The 19,192-nt window shown below is 23.6% G+C and overlaps 4 protein-coding genes across 4 annotated transcripts; all 4 read left to right on the top strand.

The window, feature by feature from the left end:
- Positions 1-398: 398 nt before the first annotated feature.
- Positions 399-840, top strand: T551_01666 (uncharacterized protein; the record flags this gene model as incomplete). The annotated part of the gene is made up of 2 exons (XM_018373929.1): positions 399-582; positions 758-840. 2 exons carry the CDS (start codon positions 399-401, stop codon positions 838-840), a joined length of 267 nt encoding a protein of 88 aa, XP_018229674.1.
- Positions 841-7,349: 6,509 nt separating this feature from the next.
- T551_01665 (uncharacterized protein) lies at positions 7,350-8,734 on the top strand (the record flags this gene model as incomplete). Its single annotated transcript, XM_018373928.1, has 3 exons — positions 7,350-7,927; positions 8,066-8,264; positions 8,471-8,734. The coding sequence occupies 3 exons, from the start codon at positions 7,350-7,352 to the stop codon at positions 8,732-8,734; spliced, it is 1,041 nt and encodes a 346-aa protein (XP_018229673.1).
- Positions 8,735-11,455: 2,721 nt separating this feature from the next.
- Positions 11,456-14,612, top strand: T551_01664 (uncharacterized protein; the record flags this gene model as incomplete). Its single annotated transcript, XM_018373927.1, has 2 exons — positions 11,456-11,537; positions 11,578-14,612. The coding sequence occupies 2 exons, from the start codon at positions 11,456-11,458 to the stop codon at positions 14,502-14,504; spliced, it is 3,009 nt and encodes a 1,002-aa protein (XP_018229672.1). The 3' UTR covers positions 14,505-14,612.
- A 1,456-nt stretch (positions 14,613-16,068) lies between these two features.
- On the top strand, positions 16,069-19,080 carry T551_01663 (uncharacterized protein; the record flags this gene model as incomplete). The annotated part of the gene is made up of 1 exon (XM_018373926.1): positions 16,069-19,080. A coding segment is annotated over one exon (3,012 nt), but the record flags the coding sequence as incomplete, so codon positions are not given.
- Positions 19,081-19,192: the final 112 nt, after the last annotated feature.

The following is a 19,192-nucleotide window of genomic DNA, read 5'->3' as shown; positions in this document are numbered from 1 at the left end:
TTAATTGCGAGATATTTCAATCACAATTATACTGTAGTTGAATTTATACACGTTTTAGACCAATTTTATCAACATGTGAATTCTTAGCGAAAAATGATAATAGTTTAATAAGTTTATTTTTTATTTATCATAATCTGTTAGAAACGTATAAAAAGATGGTGCATCTTGAAGAAGTATTTACAGAACTCAGAGAATTTTTGGAAGGAATAAACGAATTTACAAATTATGTATACCGGAAAAGAAAACTAGTATCTAAATATTAAAAAAAAAACACGCAAAAATAAATTTGTAACTATCTCTGGAGAACTAGAAAATTGTGAAAAATCAAACGAAACTCTACGAGATAAAACAATTTTTACAATGCAAAGTAAATATGCATATTTTAGAATATTCATACTATGATTATTGATGGAATGGTTTATATAACAGAAACGGTTTATTCTACTCGTAAAAACACAATATTTAAAACAATTGATTGTAATTCAAAAGATCTTGAAAATCGTGTTTTCACAGCAAATATGACTATTTATTTAATAGCGACATCTAATTTAAAATTGACGAAATCTGAGAAATTAAAATCAAGTTCATAATTTACCTCAAAGCCAATAAAATCTAGAAATAAATAAAAGTTAAGTTCAATATTTAGTTTAGAGCTAGTAAAATCTAAAGACGGATTAAACCCAAATTTTACAAAAATGCCAGATAGAAATGCATCAACTATAAATAATAAAAAAATATAAAATTACAAACACTCTAGCAATGGAAAACAGATTTGGAGAAACAATTGTAACAATAGAAACAGTATCAAAAGTATCAAAAGATAAAGTAGTGCCTAAATAGAAAAAGGACATGAGGCTCTAGTAGAATCTCAAAAAGTTTTGGCATATTCTTTAATTATAGAAATGGTTGTAAAAATATAGTCTTTTAAAATATGAGGAGTATTTGTTTTTTTCGTATTTTACTATAATATATTTTAATATATATATACATAAAAATAATGAGCTCAAAATATTCAAAAGCAACTAGACTTGCATCTTACAGGGATTGCTTTCAGTAAGTTTTTATCTTTAAGATATTAATCTATTGTTTAGTAGTTAGTTATAACCTAAAAATAATTTTATTATTTTGACTTTATAAAATAATATATATTTTTCTAAAAAAATAAAATATATCTTTACAGCTAATTCATAATAAAACTAGAAAAGGTATATATTTATGTATAAAAGAATAAAGTTAAAATTTAAATTTTAATATATTATCAATTTGACGTGCACTGCACAACCTTATTTTATATATTTAAAATTTTAATTTATTACAAATGTTTTATTGATATATAAAGGATAATTAAAATTTCATATACACATTAATACAAAAATTTAAATATTTTTTTATTTAATCATATAGTTTACATAAAAAAATAGACTTAAAATATTTACAAACATAACAAAAATTATATTTTAAAAAATATAATTATTTTAATATAATATATTATTTCCTCGAACTACTGCAGGCTGAAGAGTTAATTAAAATCTGGAATAATCAGTGACATAAATAATTAAAAGAAAAATAAAAGAAGTATAAAAGACTATTAAAATAAAACATATTTTAGTTTTAAAAAACTATTTGGAAAATAAAAAAAAAATATAAAATACAGTACGTTAAGAAATACTTTCTTAAATCCAAGTAAATCCAATAAGTTAGTAAAAATTTAATAAATATGTAAAAACACTATAGTATAAACAAAAGCTACCAATATAGAAAACAAAGATTTAAAGGTATATTATTTTTAAAATACAAACAAATTATTTAGAAACATTGTCAATAAAATGTTTTCTTTACTATTTTAAGAATACTATCTTTACAAACCATGATATAATGATAATTTTAACTATAGATATTATAAAAGAAATATCAATTAACGAGAATTGTATGTATTAAAAGAGTTATTTTTAATTAAGCACTTTGTTAAAATTTTAGAGAAAATAAATTTAATTAATTTTTTTTAAAAAAAGACAATCAATAATTTTCTTGTTAGGATATTACATTTGGAATATGCTTGAAATACTAGCATTAAAGATCCAGGGTATTCTTAAAATCAAGAGAAATAAAGTGCATTTAATAAATCTAAATGTTTAAAAATTGAAAAAAATTGAATAAGCAAAATTCTGATTTATTAAAATAATAAAATAAAAAATTTTAAGGACTTGAAAATTTAAATATAAAAAGCCACAATTTTAAAAAAAATACTTTATTAAAAACATTTTTTTGATTAAAAGAAAATTATGATAAAAAACATTAGTAATTTTTCAGAATTATCAAAAAGACAAATGACAATTCATTTAAAATAAAATTAATTTTACCTAAAAAAAACTTCTCGAAAAAATCCTGAAAAAGTATTTGAAAATCTAAAACATGCTGCATTAATGAATTTGATATATTAAACAATAAATTATTAAATAAACTATAGCCGTTTTAGAATTCGATTTTATTAAATGCTCAAAAAATGTTGAGAATTGATAAACGAACGCTAAAAATTAAAAAATAAATACAATTATTTTATTCTATGCATTTACCAAAAAAAAACGGTTTATTCAAAAATGATATCCAAATAAATAGTTTAAATAATTTTTACAAGGTATCTTGGACAATATACACAATTTTTCAAAGAATTCTCAAAACCAAAATATAAAAAATTTAAAAAGTATAATAAGCTTTTAAAATTACACAATATATTAAAAATTATTAATCCTGTAAACAGTAGTAAATTAAAATGTATTTTTTTCAAAGATCATGAAATAGTTTAATCTTTATAAAAATTATGTTATGCGTTTAAATAAAAAATGTTATAAACTATCTAAAAAAAATAACAATAATATATATATATATTACATACAACGCCATTTATAAAATAACTCTTAATATAGAAAACTAGTGTAAAATAGTTAAAATATAAATTCTGAAAAGTTAAAAAAAAGCATTTATTTTCTAAAACGAAAATCTTCGATAAATTAATTTAAATATTAAAAGGTCTAGATATTCAAATTAAATAGATACAAATTTTAACAATGTATTTATTACACAAGAATAATATTCAGTACTTGAAACATTATTTGATGATTTTTTTATTAAAAGTAACACTAGTCTTAGTTTTGAATTATTAAGTTTTTTAAATAAATTGTAGAATATTATTAAGATATTATAGAAAAATTAGAAAAGAAAAAACAAGCCTTTAAAATACTTTAAAAGTAACAAAAGAGTAATAAAAATAGCTTATTTTTTAATTTCTAAACTAATATACTATAAAAATAGTATAATTATCAATAAAACTAAAAAAAATAAAACATTATTTCAAAATATTATAATTTGTCTTTACTAAAAAACATAGCAATCTACATAAAATGAACTGAAGTAATTATCTTTTATTGAATTGCATAAATATTGCAAGTAGAATATGGAAATAATATGGGATTTTTTTAATTTATATTTTTAAATAAGATTATTTATAATACAAAATTTACAAACAGGAAATATATATAGTTGTATAAAATTCTAAAACTGTCTATCTATTAAATAATGTTAATTATATTATTTATATTATAATAATTACGATTTTACTAACAGTAATAAATTGCAAATTTAACAATTGTGTTAATGACACTAATTATAATATATAATATAATAAAAAATCTATAAAAAGTTCATAAACTTTTATATAAAAATAACAATAACTAATCAATTTTATAACCTAGAATAACATTAATATCATTCTAAATAAAAAAAAAAAAACAAGAGGAATAAAAACAAAGAAATAATAAAATAATTATTGTTTTATAAGAAACATTTGATTTTTAAATATTCAAAAAATGATAATTTTCTAAAAAATTAGAATTTAATAACATTAAAAATACTTAAAATTAAGACTAAAACTTAAAAAGCAAAAATATATATATATATATATTTAAAAGAAATTGAGCTTAAGAAAAAATTATAAAAATGTAATTCAAAATAAATATGTAAACGTGAAAAATAACAGAAAAAAATTAAGCACAATTACTTGTAAAGAATAGTGAGTTTTTTTTAAAAAATAAAGTATTAAAAAATATGATGTTTGAATTTTTAAATATTATTAAAAAAACCAAAAAGAAAAAAAATATAATTAAATATTAGAAATGAGAATTTAATCATTCATATGTTACTAAAGATAGTGTTTATCTACTTTATATACATCTTTTCATTATTTTATTATATGTCTAAAATAGAATAAATGTTAAAAATTTATCATATTTACACATTTTATAAAGATAAAAACAATAAGTATAGTACATGCTAATATATTAACATCATATTGTAATATAGATCAAATTGTAAATTATGTAAATAAAATACATAATATATTTTCTCAAGATATATAGTATAAATTTAATTTTTTATTAAAATGAGTTTTAAGATTAATTTTTATATATAGGTCTAATTTTAATCCAGATATTTTTTTCTAATATAATATTTAAATACATAAAAAAACAAAATTACTAATATATAAACTAATATGATTCTATACTAAGATATATGAATTATAAAATATCATATTGAATAAAATTAAATAATTTAGAATTAAATAGCTTTTTAAAAACTTCCTTTTATAAAAATTTAGATTAATTTACCAAAATATGCATGTATTAACAATATTAAAATAGATAATAATATTAAAGATTAAGTATTATTTATTTATTCATATATCAATTGTTTATTATTTTTTTAAAGAATGTTATCTATTTTTTATGTTAAAAAATTTATTAATAATATTTTTTTGTTTTCATTTAATTCATAAAAATCTTTATATTTTACATTTTAGTATAATTCATATTTTTTCAATAAATATTAATTTCAAAGTATTTTTTTGGTTTAACGTAGTTTAATTCTTAAAACGTGCTATAAGAAAAGGGTTATTGAAAAAATAAGATATAAAAATTCTTAGTTGTTAAATATGCATAATTAAAAAAATATGCATTTTAATAAAATTGTAATAAAGTTAAATTTTATTCTTTATTTATAAAAAACAATTTATAATAGACGTTAATTATTATTCATACCATTATATTAAGAATTGGATAATATAGACAATTTAAATGATTTAGATGTAAAGGTAATTAGTATATTTAAGAAAAATAAAATCATTAACTGGCGAAAAAAATTGGAAAAAGAATTAAGTGATACACAAAATTTAAAGTTAAAAATGATGTTAAAAAACAAGTATTAAAAATAAAAGAATGAAAAAATAATATTAGTAGAAACTATCTTTTGATTTTTATTTTAAGAATTATTTAAATAAATCAAAGTACAAAAAAGATTTACGAAAATATTACAAAGATTTAAATAAAGCATACTTGGAATTAAATAATTTAAATTCAAAATTAAAAAAGATTTACCATGGTATAAAAGAAACAAAGTGTAAAATATTAAAAAAATAAAAAAAATACCAAACATAAATTGATACTTAAAAATCTATTAAATAGTTTAATAATGTATAATAGATGTGACATGTATTAAACAGTAATGTCTATTTTTAAAAGTAGTACCTTGAAGCAAAATTACTATTTCATTCAATACTCCAAGAAATGGATTTTATAAAAAAATAAAATGATTTAGAAAAATAAATTCTTTGAAAAATATTTAAGAAAAATCTTCAATTTATTTTTGATTAAAGAAAATAATGAATTGATTAAATTATGTTTCAATTAAAAAGACTAATAAAAAATTTGTAAAAGTAGTTAAAAATAATTGTTAAAATCTTAAAAAAATAAACAAAACTATCAGAAAGCTTTAATAATATAACATATTATTTACTATTTGAATAATTTTATTTTTACTAGTCAAACCATATTAAAGAAATAGGAAAAAAATCTGCTAAAATTAGAAAATACAAAGACCAGAAAGTTGCGTGTATACTTCATAATTATTCTTTTTATCATATAATGCAGAAGTTTATAATATAGAAAAAAAATAAATCTTGAAAGACTTTATGAAAAGAGTAATATCTCATAGAATTTTTATTAAAAAATTTAGAGAAAAATATTAATTTTTTCTTAAGATTCTAATATAATTTTTAAAAATAAAGAGAAATGTAAAGATAAATTAAAAAGGTGTGATTTTCTAAAAAGTCTAAAAAAGGTTCTAAAAAATTTTATGTGAGAACGATAAGAAAAATATGTACAAAATAATGATAAATTACTTAGAAAAGTATAAAAATTTAAAGTGCTTTATAAAAAGGACTTTTGTAATAATGATAATATAATTTCATTAATTCTTTATATCTAGAAGTGATTAACAATGTTACTTATAAAAAACAATATAAAATTAATAAATGTTTTTAAAGTACATTGTCTAAAAAATAATAATAGCATATAGAAATTTAAAGCACATGTGCTATAAAAATTAGCATAATACAAAAACAAATAAATTACTAGAGGAGGAAATATATAATGTGTTTTTTGATTTGGGATAAAACCGTAATAAATTTATTAATATTCATTTATTTTTTAAAAAAGAATTATTTAAATATAATTTAGATTTTTCAAATTTTTATATTATATACAATTCTGAATTTTATTAAATATAATTAGAATTTTCCAAAATTACTATTATACATATTATAAATATTCCAAATAATTGTCCTTTGAATTTCATAATCCAATAAGTCTTGATAGACTATTCCGAACTAAGAGAACATTGTCATAAAAAGATCCGCCTAAAAACAGCGAAAATAATCCTTTATGATCTTTTAACAAAGGACTTAAATGACCTAAATATTTGTCTAAAAACTCCAAAAAGAGTGTAAATCCTTTACTTTGAAAAATCATAAGTTATTCGGTTTATATACTAATGATGCTCATGTTTATCAAGAGTTTATTTTAAAATCTAAAGAATGTCAGAATCTTTTAAATCTATTTTTATTAAAGCAAAACATAGTATCAGAAAAAAATTGTGAAATTTGGTTAAAAATGTTATAGCATTCCAAATTGTCCAAATATTCATTTTATTTATTGCGCATTTTGAATAAAATCTGCGGATGGCTTTTTTTATAATTCTCCGAACTATAATTATAATTTTTATAAAAAACCATTTATTTATATAAATGAAAATGGCCTTCAATATGCTTATAAAAGACTACATACTTTAGGCATTTCTGTTGCTCAAATAAGAATTCTTCCAGATATAAAATTTGTAGCTTTTATACAGTGGATGACCTGGTTCACAGGAAAATCATTACAAGATAAAGTCAAAAATGTTCTTTTATAAAATATTTAAAGCACATCCTAAATATTTGCAAGTATAAATGGTAGATATACTCTATGAAGAAATATATAGGAAAACTCAAACATATTACAATTCGTTATGAGAAAAGTTCAAATATTATAATAGTTTTTGGTGGGGTCAAAATTATCCTCTCAGAAACACACTGTTTAGAATATCTTTTAGTATATTATTTTATGGATAAACATATCGATTATTGCTTAAATTGTGATATTTGTAAAGCTCTTTTGAAAAAATGCAGCGGTTTTATGTATTATAATTATCATGCACTATATAAATATCTTTGTCCAAAAAAAACATGTAAAAATTTAGTAAATGCTGTTAATAAAGAGTTTATAAAGAAGAAGGTTCTTTTAAGAAAAGAAGCAGGAAATCCTGATTATAATACATACATAAAGATCAAAGAAATATGTACTGGATTAACATCATATTCCAGTTTTACTTTAGAATTATCTGCTTTTTGCAAGGTGCCTTGTGATATAAATAATTTAGTAAATTTCGAAATAGATATACTTAAAGAAAGCAACACTATTTTATTGTTAAATGTTATTTGTTTCAACTATATTGGTGTATACTGTTTAAAAAATAATTTAAGTTATGCATCTATTGATAAAAGGTGTGTATACACATGATAATTTATGCTGCAAAACAAGTGTCGTCAACTGTTCCACCATATATAATATTATAGATATATCTATCATCTTTTAATGTATATTAGTTATAGAATTTATTTTTATTTTATCCATCAATGCAGAATATTTATAGGGACTTGTCCTAGTTATTTAAATAAATTGTATTCTGCAATCAAAGAAATATATACTAATGCATCAGCTCATGATAAAAGAATTAATATTTTAATCAAAATACTTGGCAAAGGAACGTTTAACGATAATAAATGTAAAAAAAAAAAAATAACTGAAACATGTAAAAATTCTACTATAGAACAAAAAATAGTTATATTACTTCTTTGTACGTATTATTACAATTTGTATACAATATAACATTTAAAAAACATATGCAATCATATTGCATTAAAAATCTTTAAATTCTTATTTGCTAATTTTAATTCTAATATAGAATGTCAAATATTATCATCTTTATGCTCATTTACAGGCTTTTGCCAAGGAATTAAACGATAAAATTATTATTGTATTATAAGTTTAATACTAAATGTAACAAATTACTTCCACCAATATCAGTACCTTTAGCTACAACTGAATCAGCTACGAGTTCACCAAGTTTACCGACTGTAAATTCATCAATTGTAAATTTATCAACTATGAATTCAACTATACACATATCAATTACACGCACATCAATTGCATACTCGTTATTCACAAATTCATTAATATCTACATATTTAAGGCCTAGATCAACAGTATCACCTGATAATCATAGAAAAACCTATAGAATCAAAACATAAGAATTACAAATAATGAAATTAATTTTGTCAGTTATGGGAATAATATTGGGATTATGGATAATTATTTAAGATCAGAATATTTATTTATTGATATTTTTATAAAACATTTTTAGCAAGTTATGTAAAACTAATGATCATTCATGAAAATGAGAGAATTATTTTGATATTTTTGGAAAATAAGTCAGAAAATTATTGAATTGTAAACATTGGAATGACTAATAAATTGCAATTTTTAAAACGTTAATATTCCATGGTTATAAGTTTAAAAAATGAATTATCTTTTTTCAATTACGATATAAAAAATATAAATATAACTAAATATATTAAATACATTTGACTATTATCAAAAATAATTAATTTTTTTTAAAAGATATAATAATATTTTTTTGGAATCATTTTTTTAAAAATAATCAAAATCCAAATTTTAAAGATAACTTTTTGTGTAAAAAATACTTTAAATCAAAAAAGATATATTCAACGACTTTGCAAATATAATATCAGAAGAGAAAAGTTTGGAAAATATCATAGATTCAATAATGTAAAATATAATGAAAGTGTATAAAAAATTAAAATATATAAATTTCTAAAACAAAAACTTAGGAATTTGTCAATTCAAAGGTAAAGCAATAAGAAATATCAAATCCTTTATACAGTATATCTAAAAAATAACTAAAAACATTAATTTTTTAATTAATTTTTTAAAAGATTATTATCATAAAAATTATAAAAAATTAACTAAACATTGTAAAAAATATGAGCGATATAAAGTTCTTTTTGGAAGAGGTAAAAGTTTTAAAAGAAAAAAATGTAAAATAAAAATTAAGAAAAAAATTCAAATTAAAACATGCTAAAGTTTATTAAAAATATACAAAGAATTTGAATAAATATTAAAGGATAAAAATCTTAAAATCGAAAATTAAACTATTTCAATGTACCGATAAATTTCAAAAGAAATATTCATTATTTAAGAAACATTTTTATAATTTAAATTATACCAAAACAAAAAATAAGCAAAAACTTTAAAAAGAAATCCAAAAAAAATTATCTGCATAATATTAAGTTTACATTAAGTTATTATTGAAAAATATTTCTAAAGAAAGTAAAAATTTATACAAGAGTGCAAAGTTATCTAAAATACAATCTTATTTAAAAATAATGTCATTAATTGTAACATCTATGTTAACAATAACGTCAACAACAAAAACAACAGAATGCATAGTAAAAAGACAATGATAACAAGCAAAAAATATAAACAAATAAGTACAATGAGAACTTCAAAGCATATGCAAGTTCTAACATCAACATATATATAACCTCTAGCGTTAATATCTAGATCACTTAAAATATCGATAAATATTAGTATAATGCTATTTACATCAATAACATTCTAATATCTACATAAAAGAATATACGTATCATTAAAGTAAATATTAATTTAAAAATATTTTAAAACTTAAAAAATTATAAATAGTATTTTTAGATAAACCAGAAAAAATATTCAAATAAAACTCAAAAATTCTTAACAAATATTCCTCTAAACAACTAAATAAAGAATTTTATTGCTTATTTAGAAATATAAACATTTTACATATAAACCAATTTAAAATTTAGAATTAGATTCTGTACTATATTAATTTCATCAATAAATATAAACTTTAACTATATTAATTCATCTAAATTTAAAAATAGATTTTGTGTTATATTTTTCAAAATATTCTCTTCTAAAAACTTATATTTTCAAAAAAAATCATAACTTGTTTTTAATCATAAAATATACTATCAATAGTTTTTACAGCTCTAATAAAACATTTTGAAACGCTTAGTGATAGAATTATCATCATTAATTTTAAAATTAGTGCTAATATAAAAAGTTCAAATTTGAAGTTGAATAATTCATTAATATATTCTTAATAGTGAACTATACATAAAATATTGACCTTTATTAGAAGTATTACATAAAGAAGTGATTTAATAAAAAATTTTAATCATTAATAATACTTTTGTATAAAATAGAATAAACAATACAAAAAAACTTACTATAATCTAAATATCTAAAAAATAAGCCAAAATTTAAAATTAGTAAAAACTAATAAAAATAATTTAAATTTCAAAAACAAACGAATCCAAATAAATAAAAGTATAAATTCGGAAAAGCGTAAAATTAAATGTACAAATTTAGGAAAAAGCTAAAACTATAAATACAGTTTTAACCCAATAAGTTTAATATAAAAATACTAAAATGAGTAATCGGAAAATCACAGAGATCGGAGAAAAATCTCAAATTTTAGTAATCTGCACTTAGTCTACCTTACAAATTCTTAGAATTAAAGTATAGAAATAAGTTCTCAATGTATAAGAGAGATAATTCAAAACGAAAGAAAATATAATTAAAAAAACAAAATATTTTTATTAATCATCATATCTTCAATAAAACAAATTATTATGAATTTTATGATTATATTTTTAAACTATAAATAATTTAGAAATTAGCGTTTTAAAATAAATTTAATCTAATAAATAATCCAAAAATAACTAAATTATACTATACTAAATTATTACGCTATAAAAATATTATCTAATTATTAAACATCGATTATTTTAATATTTCTGCGAATCATTTATGCGAATCATTTCTGCGAATCATTTTTTATAATGTTTCAGCCTTTCTGTCTATTTTAAATCACTAATTCGAAGGGGGATTTATATTCCCCCTTCCTTCATATGCTGTTATTTACCAAAACATGCATTTTTTTAATTTTTATCATCATAAAAAGGGTTTTTTCAAATAATAACGAAATTTTAGGTATTCTTTTTTTTTTTTTTGATTTAATTCCAATTATTAGATCTTGTTCAAACATTTTCTCCTCTACATGATGAGGATCCATTACTTTCATATGAAGTTACTAATGAAGAATATCATCATCAATTAAACAAAAGGTTGCATAATTTAGAACTTAAAGAACTAAAAAATAGTAAAGAATATTTATATTACCTTGCTACTTTTTTAACTTTCAGCGATTTTAATAACAATTGCACAGCAAAACTAAAAGAAGTCTGCAATGATGATATAGAAATGCTGAATAGTGATATTCATCATATTTGTAATGAGCCTCAATTAGTATGTACTTCTTTAAATACTCAAATATCTAATGCGATAAAAAAAACTAAAGATGATTTGAATAAAGAAACAAATTATCATCACTGTAGCAGGCTGCAAACTGAATGTTTTTTCTTAGAACAATATGGTTCAGGAGATCTTTCTGCAAATTGCAATAAACTAAAAGAAAATTGTTATAATAAGGCCCGTATGGAAGTAGCGGAAGGAATTATGCATAGATTTTTAAAAGGGACACATAGTAGCACTTGTTTACAAAAATTCAAAGAAAAGTGTCTATTATTTAGTCATCAAAGCCCAGAGTTATTTAGTTTGTGTATTAGTGGTTCCAATGTTTGTGAAAAATTTATTTCAGAAACTAAAACAAACTGTCAAAATTTTCAAATTCAGTTTTTATCAAAACATAAAGAAATAACACGAGAAAACTGCATAGTTTGGCTAAAAAAATGCTATTATAACGTTTTGAATTGTCGAAATATTTATCATATGTGCCGTTTGTTTCAAACAAATTGTGCAGAAAATGGTTTTTTTTCCAATTTTGACAGTAATTATAATCTTAATCTTCTTGAAAGCCCGTTTATCGATATTGATGAAGATACAATTCAATACAGCCATAAAAGGTTAAGTCAATTAGGTATTTATGTTGATAAAATGCCATCACTTCCGAATGAAGTAATTGCTAGCATTTTAATTCAAGATGTTTCTACACAAATCTCTAAATGTAAAAAAGAATTAAATGAAAAATGTCCTTTAGCGGAATATTTAGATGTTTTTAAAGAAATATGCAGTAAAACTAATAATAAAAATGATATTTGTCGAAGCATATATGATAAAACTAAGCAGCATTTTGGATCTTATTCAAAAGAATTCAGTGATAATAATTTGTCGATTTCACAAAAATCTTTTTCAAAAGAAAAGTGTATAGAATATTTACCATTATGTTATTTTTTTAACGAATATTTTGATGTCTGGGTCCAAAGTGATTTATGTAAAACAATACGACTTGCCTGTTATCAAGCAGATTTGGAAATGGAAGCTGATATGATTTTAATAAGGAAATTAAATGAAAAAATAAGTTCAAGAGATCGTTGGTCTTCAAGTTTTAACCTAACTAAGAATTGCACAAAGCGTCTTTCTGTAGTATGTAAAGAAGTTATGTATAGCAATTATCATGTATTATATAGATGTCTGCATCTACAAGAAACGTGTACAAAATTAGCATCCTTCGTTCAGGAGAAGTGCGATAAATTGCGTAATACTCTAAAAAATATAAACAATAATTTTACACTCACTTCTTGTGGAAAGCAAAAAGAAGAATGCAATAGTTTGAAATTATGCTCAGGAAAGACTATAAGTTTATGTCAAAACCTCACAGCATATTGCAGAAATAAAGATGAACTTGAAAATCTGAAACTAAAAATACTAAAAAATGATACTGTTTTTTTACAAAGTCAAACTGTTTGTTTTGGTTATCTTACAGACTATTGTTTAAAAAACAGCTCACATTATACTTATGGGTGTACTAATGCATCAAAGATATGTAAAGAAATACTTAGAAGTGTTGAGGATGATTGCAAAAAATTATTACAGTATGTGAATGCTTATAAAACACTTCTTAATGGAGTATCTTATATTACATATAATCGTTGTTTTCATTTCAAATATTATTGTGTTTTATATATAGGGGGTTGTCCTTATTTGCGTGATCTCTGTAGTAATATTACTATAATATGTAGTAGTATATCAAAGGCAAGTGAGAATTTTAATGCATTAGCTAAGGTACTTGGGGGAATATCTAATGTTTCTGAATGTGAAGAAAAAATGAAAAAATGTAAAAATTCAGCAATCGAAAAGGAAAGGCAACTATGTGACGGCTCTATTCAATGTGAAGCTTTAATATCATATTTAGAAAAAATGTGTGATACACTCGCATTAAAAGTATCTCTATATTATCATACTAAACCTCATTCTAGCACGGAGTGTAAAAAACTAGAATCTTTATGTTCATCTATAGGGTCTTCTTGTACTGGGGTTAACAGTAGAGTTTCTTATATATGCACTAAGCTTGCTATTAAATGCAAGTTACCACAGCCACCACCACCAGTACCACCACAACCACCACAACCGCCGCCGCCACCACTGCCGCAACCACATCCACAACCACAGCCACCAGAACCACCAGAACCACCACCAAAACCACCAAAACCACCAAAACCACCAAAACCACAACCGCCACCACCATCGCCACCAGAACCACAACCTCCACCACCAAAGCCACAACCACAGCCGCCATCGCCACCAAAACCACTACCGCCACCACCAGAGCCACCAAAACCATCAGAACCAGATCCATCAAGACCAAAGCCAAAACCAAAACCGACAAATTCAACTACAAGCTTAACTACAAGTTTACCGACTGCAGATTCATCAACTGCAGCTCCACCAACTACATTGGATACAGACACATCTTCACGTACATCTTCACATACATCAACTGCACGTACATCAACATCTACACGTTTAAGACCTAGACCAACAATATCACCTGGTGGTGGGCGAGGAAAAGGATATGGAATCAGAATACAAAGACTACAGATAGTAGAATTAATTTGGGCAACTATGGGAATAATATTAGGACTGTGGATAATTATTTAAGATTAAAACAATGCATATTTATTAATATTCATGTGAAGCATTTTTGACGATAATTATGTAAAACTAATGATTATTTATGAGATTTATTTAAATATTTTTGGAAAATATAGAAATTATTATTTTATGGGTATCAGGCTAACTAATGAATCATAATTTTGGGCATTAATATTTAATGGTTAATCATAATTTAAAAGACTATTTTTTCATTTTACAATCCATCTCTGGTAGAGCTATGGGACATATAAATACGACTGAATACATTGGATATATTTATTTATTTATTCTTTAAAACTATTATCTCTTTTAAAAAGCATCCTTTTTGTAAATTAACCTAACTTTTCGACAATCAAAATTTAGATTTTAAAGATAAACATTTTCCTATACTAAAAAACTATTTTGTATAATAAAGCAGAATATCTTTAACACTCTTAAAAAGATAATATCAATATAAGAATAAGAAATTGAAAAATATCATGAATTTAATATAAAATTCAAAGTATATAAAAAATTAAAAAGCTTAATAAATATCTAAATTTCTAAGACAAAGTAATTTAAGAATACACAAATTTAGAAATAAAACTATAAGCCGTAAATTTAAATTGAAAATGAATTTCTTAAAACTAGTCAAATTGTATAAAATTTGTTAGTGTAAAAAATATGCAAAAAACATGTATAAATAACTAAAAAAAAATCTTAAAATCAAAAACTAAAACTAATGAAATATTTGAAAACATCAATATTTTTTAAAAAATAATTATCATTGAAAAATATTTTTGTAATTTAAATTCTAAAAACAGAGAAAAGCATAAAAAAATACAAGAACTATATAATTTTAAATTTAGATTTTGACTTGATAAAACTAAATACAAAAAATAAGTAAAAAATAAAGATATGTAAAATAGTTTTAGACAAAAAATAAAATTGGAATAAAAAAATCTAAAATAACGATATTTTTTATACATAAAAATATTTACATAAAAATATTGAATCAAGGAAAACGAAAAATACGATAATCTTAAAAATGAAATTATAGTTAGCTCTAATAGAACTAGAAAATCTATTAAATAATATTAACACATGTATATCGAATGAAGAATTTTATTTGAAAAAAAGCCACTACAACTATCATATTCAATGCATACTCTATCGAAAATTTTTTGATTTTTCTAATATTTGTGATAATATAACCGAAGAATATTATAAAAATTTCCTAGATAATTATCTTATATTTTTTTAATTGCCTTTATTTCTTGTTTATACCCTTTTATACTATACCTTTCACTTGTTAAGATTTACGATTACCCCACATTTACCCTGGATTTACCCCACACAAATTTAAATATTACATAAAGATACTGGACACAAAAAATATAACACATTATACTTTATCACAAGATTCACCTTAGAATTTAAGAATGTTGAAATTAACAAAGAATTCAATACTTAATTTTAGTATGAAAACAAGTCCCTAGTATCTCACGTGCAATTAAAACACATTAACAAAAACTCAAACTCAAACCACACAGCATAACGCAAACCTATCTCTGTCAAGCATGACTTTGTGCGGGCGGTGGCGCGGGCGGTTAAGCGGAGGGCTGCATCTCCACAGGGAACGCAAGATGAGGAAGAAGTGCGTCTTTTTGCTTTAATTGTAGGAAAGGATTATAATAGTCAACAAGCATGCAAAGAAAGATTAAAAAAACACTGTGATGAATTAAATGATGCAAACCTAAATGCAGAAGAAATACATGGGAAATTAAAAGACTTATGTGATAATAAAAAATCACAAGAGAAGTGTCAAAATCTAAAAAGTAAACTTCAAAATGAATGTGACACGTTTAAAACACCTCTTAGTGATGCAGTCAAAAAAGGTATCTCAAAATTAGAAGACAGTGATTGTGCAAATGAGAAAAAATGTGTGTTTTTAGAAGGAGCATGCCTTACACTTGCAGAAGATTGTAACAAGCTAAGAAATTTATGTTATCAAAAGGAACGTAATAAAGTAGCAGAAAAGGCTCTTTCAAGAGTGCTTAATGGAAATTTTCAAACGAATGTGTGCAAAGAAAAGCTTAAAAAAGCATGCATAGAGTTGAGAGAAGAAAGCGATGAGTTGTTGAAGCTTTGTCTTTACCAGGATGAGACATGCAAAAAGATAGAGAAAGAAGAAAAAAATAACTGTCAGTCTTTAAAAACAGAAATTGATGGATTAAAGTCCAAATTGAAAGAAAAATGTCCATCATTACTTGAACGATGTCATTTTTATGGAGAGAATTGTAAAAAATCAACTAAACCAGATTGCGAAAAGCTCATAAAGAACTGTAAAGCTAAAAATGTCACCTACATAGCACCTAACCTTGATTTTGATCCTATAAAACCTGAAACCACATTGACTGAAAAAATAGATCTAAAAAATCTCTATGAAAAGGCAGCAATGAAGGGAATTCATATTGGAAAACCACCAGCAAGAGACGAGACTGCTCTGCTAGCACTGTTAATTCAAGATTCGACACACTCTGGCAACAGTAAAGATAAATGCGAGGATGTATTCAAAAAGAATTGTAAGAGTTTTAAAGATTATAAAACTTTAAAAGGCCTTTGTGATGGGGATAAGGCAAATGAAAATGGAACCAAAATCTGTAAGGAATTAGAAAAAGAATTATCAGAGAGCGCTCAAATAGTTTCTAAAAAGATAAAAAAACATCTCTTAACGAGTACTCCAAACAATATTATTGGCTGGTATGAATTAAAAACATTCCTTACAGAAAGAGATTGTACAAGATTATTATCAGACTGTTTTTATTTTAAGGGTCAAGGTCCTCTTGACAAAGAATGTGATAACCTAAAAGCAGCGTGTTATAAAAAAGGGCTTGAAGCAGTAGCAAATGAAGCATTACAAAACAAATTGCGAGGAAAATTGCAAGGTTTGAATGAAACATGGCTTAAGAATCTTCGAAAAGACTTGGTAAAAGTCTGTGAAAAAAAGAAAAGAGAAAGTGATCAGTTATTTGTACTATGTATGGACCCAATAAAAACAGCTCTTAAAGTGTCAACAGATTTGCGAATGAGAGCACTTGCTTTGCAAGAACATTTGAACGAGAAACGAGATTTTCCAACGGAAAAGGATTGTAAAGAATTAGAAGAAAAATGTGAGGTCTTAGGAAAAGATTCAAAAGAAATTAAATGGTCATGTTATACGTTAAAACAGCATTGCAATCGACTGGAGAGCATAGAGCAGTTAGAAGAGGAGTTGCTAAAAGAAAATAAAGGATATCTAAAAGATGAAAATAGCTGTAAAGAAGAAGCTAAGAAACGATGTGAAAAATGGTTTAGAAGAGAAAATAGTAAATTTTTTCCGGCATGTTCTGACTTGGAGCTTGTTTGCAAAAAGATCATTAGAAATGTTGAATCTAAATGTAATATATTGAAAGGATATATGGAGACTATGAAAATTGTAGACAAAATAGAGAATAAAGAGGAAGAAGTATGTGGATTATGGGCACCATATTGTCAAAAGTTTGTCCCGAACTGTGATGATCTTAAGGAAAATGGAGGGAAAGATGGGCAATGCAAACAACTCAATGAAAAATGTGAGTCATTCCTTAAAAAAGAAGCTTTAGAAAACAAAGTTGCAGAAGAATTGAAAGGTAGTTTATCAAACGTAGGAGAATGTAACAATACACTTAATATATACTGTACACAATTGAAAAAGGCAGAGAATGGGTTGGAAACTTTGTGCAAAAGCAAAGAAAACACCAAGAGTGACATTAAAGTTAGAGAAGAACTCTGTGAAAAGCTAATAAAACGTATAAAAGAAAAATGCTCAAAATTGAAGGACGAGCTTGAAGAAGTAAAAGAGGTCTTAGAAAAGAAAGAAGAAAAGTATAAAAAAATTAAAGAAGAAGCAGAAAAAGCCATGGAAGATGCAAACCTTATTTTATCGAGAGCGAAAGGACCTGATAATAATAATAATAAGTCAGTAAATAAAGACTCATCTGATACACCTAAGGAAGGAAAAGGCACAACAGGATTTAAACTTGTAAGAAGAAATGCAAAAGTGCATGTAACAGAAAAAGAATTAGCAGCATTTGATTTGGTAGCAAGAGCATTTGATCTCTATCTAGAATTGAAAGAAATATGTAATCATTCACTGAAGAATTGTGGTTTCAAAAAAGAGTGTGACTGTGAGGATCCATGTAAAAAGATACAGGGAATATGTTCAACATTAGAGCCACTAAAAGTGAGACCACACGAAATAGTAACTAAAAACATAACAACTACAACCACAACCACCACCACAACTACCATTAAAGACGCAAAGGCAACAGAGTGCCAGTCTCTGCAAACGACAGACACATGGGTCACAAAGACGTCGACACACACCAGCACCTCTACGACTACGTCCACAGTTACGTCAAGAATAACACTCACCTCGACGAGGCGGTGTAAGCCTACGAAGTGTACGACAGGAGAGGAAGATGATGCAGGAGAGGTGAAACCGAGTGAAGGGTTGAGGATGAGTGGGTGGAGTGTGATGAGGGGGGTGTTATTAGCAATGATGATTTCATTCATGATTTAGATGTAAAGTGGGAATGGGATATAAGAGCAGCATGTATATTTACTAGATGAATGAGGATAGGGCAGGAAAGAGTAGAGTATGATCTCTTCAGCATCAATTGAAAGTGCATTAC

The sequence above is a fragment of the Pneumocystis jirovecii genome (genome assembly GCF_001477535.1).
Source record: "Pneumocystis jirovecii RU7 chromosome Unknown supercont1.7, whole genome shotgun sequence".
NCBI classification, from domain to species: domain Eukaryota; kingdom Fungi; phylum Ascomycota; class Pneumocystomycetes; order Pneumocystales; family Pneumocystaceae; genus Pneumocystis; species Pneumocystis jirovecii.
This window is presented reverse-complemented; position numbering and strand designations above follow the sequence as displayed.